At 55.8% G+C, this 4,246-nt stretch overlaps 1 protein-coding gene across 2 annotated transcripts; it reads right to left on the bottom strand.

The window, feature by feature from the left end:
- Positions 1–137: 137 nt before the first annotated feature.
- Positions 138–2,506, bottom strand: LOC122545847 (arylamine N-acetyltransferase, pineal gland isozyme NAT-3-like). Of its 2 annotated transcripts, none has more exons than XM_043684741.1 (2): positions 2,395–2,506; positions 138–1,130 (listed from the first exon to the last, which is right to left on the bottom strand). In XM_043684741.1, the coding sequence occupies exons 1-2, from the start codon at positions 2,400–2,402 to the stop codon at positions 278–280; spliced, it is 861 nt and encodes a 286-aa protein (XP_043540676.1). In that variant the 5' UTR covers positions 2,403–2,506; the 3' UTR covers positions 138–277. The 2 variants fall into 2 exon arrangements, with proteins under 2 accessions (XP_043540676.1, XP_043540679.1); XM_043684744.1 differs by lacking the exon at positions 2,395–2,506 and adding an exon at positions 1,669–2,157.
- Between the last annotated feature and the right edge of the window lie 1,740 nt (positions 2,507–4,246).

A 4,246-nucleotide genomic window follows, 5' to 3' on the forward strand; every position in this document is an offset into this window, starting at 1 on the left:
CGATTAGATTCCAGTCTGGAACTCCCTCCCGGGTGTGTGGTTTTTCGTTATAAATCCCGAAGTGTTGGTTCGATTCCAGTTGGGTTTAAGCAAAGCTGAAGCCAGCATTGGCCTGTGAGCTACAACAACAACTTTGATTCATCAAGCGCCGTCCACGCACATTTATTTGAATCCTCTGTCCGCGGGTGATGGAGAAGGGACCTGCCGGGTATGGGAGGAGAGGGTGCCGTAACTGCCCATCTCCCTCCCCCCCCCCCCCCCCCATCCGAGTTCCGGCTCAGGGGTATTCCTGCGGGGGTAGTATGTCTTCGTCCTTGGGGACCAGCCTGTTTGTGAGGACAATGCCGAACCTCTCCTTGAGGACCCAGGGTATCTCCTCGTCCGTCAGCTCCCTCGTGGCCTTGCGGTCACCGTCGGCACTGAACTCTGTCTCGATGAGGCGCCGCCCCATGTAGGTGATCAGCCCACCGGGCAGGTGGAGGCAGCAGAAGGACTTGCGGGCGAAGATGGAGCTGGCGGAGGTTTGGTGGTAATGGCACATGGCCCTGAAGTCACCCCAGGCCCGGAGCTCTGTGCTGAAGGTGTAGAGGGTGGCGTCCGGTTGGTCTGTCGGCCCTGGGCTGGAGAGCGGGTAGCGCCGCAGCCGCCAGTCCCCCCCGCCCCTCGCCAGCTGGAGGTGGAACAGCCCGTTCTCCTGGCGTTCCAGGTGGCCGTCCTCCAGGGGCAGGGGCCAGCGAAAGGAGTTCCCGAACCCCACGTCGCAGAGCCAGCCACGGTGCCCGCCCTCACCGACCGTCACCAGCAGGAGGAGGTGGTCTTTGGGTGGGCCCAGGCACTGGGTGACGGAGTTGCGGACCCGGCCGGACACCAGCTGGACCTGGTAGCCCAGGGCTTGCAGGAGCCAGGAGAAGAGGCCATTCAGCTCGTAACAGAAGCCACCCCGCTTCTGGATCACCACTTTCTGGTACACCGCGGGCAGAATCAACTCAATGCGCTCCCCGCAGTGGATGGCCAGGCTGCCAAAGGGCACTGCCAGGAGGTGCTGCCGGTGGATAGCCTTGAGATTCTCCAGTGATGGCTCGGTCGCTCCCCCGTAGCCAATACGGGACAGGTACTCGCTGGCGTCCATTCTACTGGGAGAGGAAAGGGGGTAGGTCACAGAGTCGCCGAGAGATGCGGGCCCTTCGGCCCAACCCGTCCGTGCCGATCCCAGATACCCTTAACCCAATCTGGTCCCACTCGCCAGGACTTGGCCTATACCCCCTTCCTCTTCATGTCCCCTTCCAGATGCCTTTTAAGTGCCACAACTGTACCCTTTCACAGGTGCGCCATCTGCCTGGTTGTGTCACCAGCTGGTACGGCCAACCGTACCGTTCACGATCGGAGACGGTGACAGAGAGGGGGGTGAACTCGGCCCGGACAGTCACAAAGGCCCAACCTCCCGTCTACCGAACCGATCTCCCCGGGCCCGCTGTCAAGGAAAGGCCTCCAGCGTTCTCAAAGATCCACCCCAGTGTTTTTTTCCACAACCTCTCTCCCATCGGGGAGACGCCTGAACCAGGGGGGTTTCAAAGCAGTTCCTACCCTCCTGTTGTTAGGAGACTGAATGGGCTGTCAAACTCTCGAACATTCGCCTGTCCCTGCGTTTTGGTTTATGCCGCTGTTTACCTATTATTCGCTTATCTACGCCGCGTCAGTCTGTGACCGGCCTGTTTCGCTGGCAAGACGTTACACATGACGATAAACTCAATCCAGTTCACCTCACATAATGTGGCAGGGGAACGAGACGGGAATACTACTGGACGGTGAAGTCAGTAAGGATAACCGAGTTCGCGTCGCCAAGGGGAGGAGTAGGCAGAGAGCAGATGAACGCAAAGGAAATGGCGGTTGGAAATGCAGAGTACAGTGGGTAAGGTAGATAAACACAGCGGTGCCTGGGAGTATGATGATATTGTGATCGCTGATATGTTTGAAGGAAGGGCGTGTTTGGCAACTGAATGTTCCAGGATATAGATGCTTCAGATAGGACAGGGAGGGAAGTCAAAGGAGGGGGGGGGGAGGAGAAGTCAGGGATGATATCACGTCTGCGCTAAAGGAGGACTTGACAATCGGTGCAGGAGTAGGCCCATTGAGCCTGCACCGCCATTCAATATGACCATGGCTGACCGTCCTCAATCAGTCTCCTGTTCCTGCCTTATCCCCATAACCCTTGATCCCACTATCCTTGAGAGCTCTGTCCAACTCTTTCTTAAACGAATCCAGAGACTGGGCCCCCACTGCCCCCTGGGGCAGAGCATTCCCACACACTCTCTGGGTGAAGACATTTCTCCCCATCTCTGCCCGAAACGGCCTACCCCGTATTTTTAAGCTGTGTCCTCTGGTTCGGCCCCTCACCCCCCCATCAGCGGAAACACGTTTCCTGCCTCCAGAGGGTCCAATCATTTCATAATCTTCTTCCTCTCGATCAGATCCCCTCTCAGTCTTCGTCAAGTTGATAGACGAAGGAAGGGCTGTTGGTGTCATACACATGGACTTTAGTAAGACATTTGGTTAAGGTTCCCCGTGGTCGACTAATGGAGAAAGTGAAGTCACATGGTGTCCTAGCTCAGCGGGTAAAGAACTGGTTGAGCAACAGGAGACAGAGAGTAGTCGTTGAAGGGAGTTTCTGGAAATGGGGGAAAGGTGACCAGTGGCGTCCCACAAGGGGGGGGGTCAGTGCTGGGGCTGCTGCTGTTTGTAATACACATCAATGACCTGGAAGAGGGCCCTGTGGGTCTGATCAGCAAGTTTGCAGATGACACGAGGGTTGGTGGAGTAGCAGAAGGCTGTCAGAGAATCCAGGAGGATATAGATAGACCGGAGAGTTGGGCGGAGAGGTGGCAGACGGGATTTTTGGGGAGTCTAATTCGAGAGCGAACTGTACTATCAATGGAGGAGCCTTGGGAGAAGTTGGTGGGCGGAGAGATCTGGGAGTTCCGGTCCGTTATACCCTGTAGGCACAGGGGGATAGAGTGGTCGAGAAGGCATATGGTATACTAGCCTTCATCAGACGGGGCATTGAGTACAACAGCTGGCAAGTCTTGTTAAAACATTTAGGAGTACGGGGGCTACAAAGTCATGAAGGTGGCTCGAGAGAAGCTTTCTCAGAGGGTGATGGATTCGGTAACAAGAGGTCACGCGTTCGAGGTGACAGGCGAAGAGTTTAAGGGGGGTAGAGGCGGCAAGTGCTTTACACGGAGGGTGCGAGGTGCCTGGAACGCGTTGCCAACAGAGGTGGTAGAGGCGGGCACAGTAGATTCATTTAAGGTGTATCTGGACAGATGCAGGAGCAGGTGGGGGACAGTACATTCGGATTGGCTCAGGCTTGGAGGGCCTGTTCCTGGCCTGTAAATTTTCTTTGCTCTCAACTCAATCCACTACATCCTCCGGCAGCTCATTCCACACACCCTCTGCGTGAAAAACGTTGCCCCTTCGTTCCCTTTTATATCTTTCCCCTCTCACCCTAAACCTTTGTCCCTCTAGTTCTGGGCTCCCCCACCCCAGGGGGGAAAAGACTCTGACTATTTACCCTATCCATGCCCCCCCGTCACGATTTCATACACCCCTCAGCCTCCGACGCTCCAGGGAAAACAGCCCCAGCCTGTTCAGCCTCTCCCTGTAGCTCAGACCCTCCAACACTGGCCAACATCCTTGTAAATCTTTTCTGAGCCCTTTCACAACATCTTTCCGATAGGGAGGAGACCAGAATTGCACGCAATATTCCAACAGTGGCCCTAACCGATGTCCTGTACAGCCACAACGTGACCTCCCAACTCCTGTACTCAATACTCTGACCAATAAAGGAAAGCATACCAAACGCCGCCTTCACTATCCTATCCACCTGGGACTCCACTTTCAAGGAGCTATGAACCTGCACTCCAAGGTCTCTTTGTTCAGCAACGTCAGCGCAGTGGGGGTGGCAAAGTCCCCTTTTCCCAGCGCCACCCCTCCCTTCATCTGGTCAACAGGAAGGAGGTAACTTGGAGCCAATTTCCCAAGGATCTGGAGTCATCCATAGCCCTAAACCATGAGGAAATGGTGCCCAATGTTCATTGGTGGAGGGATGATGGGTGTCACACAAAGAATCAGTGTGCCCTGCAGCCATCCTTTCCCCCTCTCGGTGGGATTAAGGCAGTCTGTGGTTGTCATTTGTAGCTCCCCATCTGCCAGACCACCCCCCCGGAACCATTCAGCTACCAGCCCTCTT

Source organism: Chiloscyllium plagiosum, unplaced genomic scaffold (assembly GCF_004010195.1).
Source record: "Chiloscyllium plagiosum isolate BGI_BamShark_2017 unplaced genomic scaffold, ASM401019v2 scaf_37254, whole genome shotgun sequence".
Lineage (NCBI taxonomy): Eukaryota > Metazoa > Chordata > Chondrichthyes > Orectolobiformes > Hemiscylliidae > Chiloscyllium > Chiloscyllium plagiosum.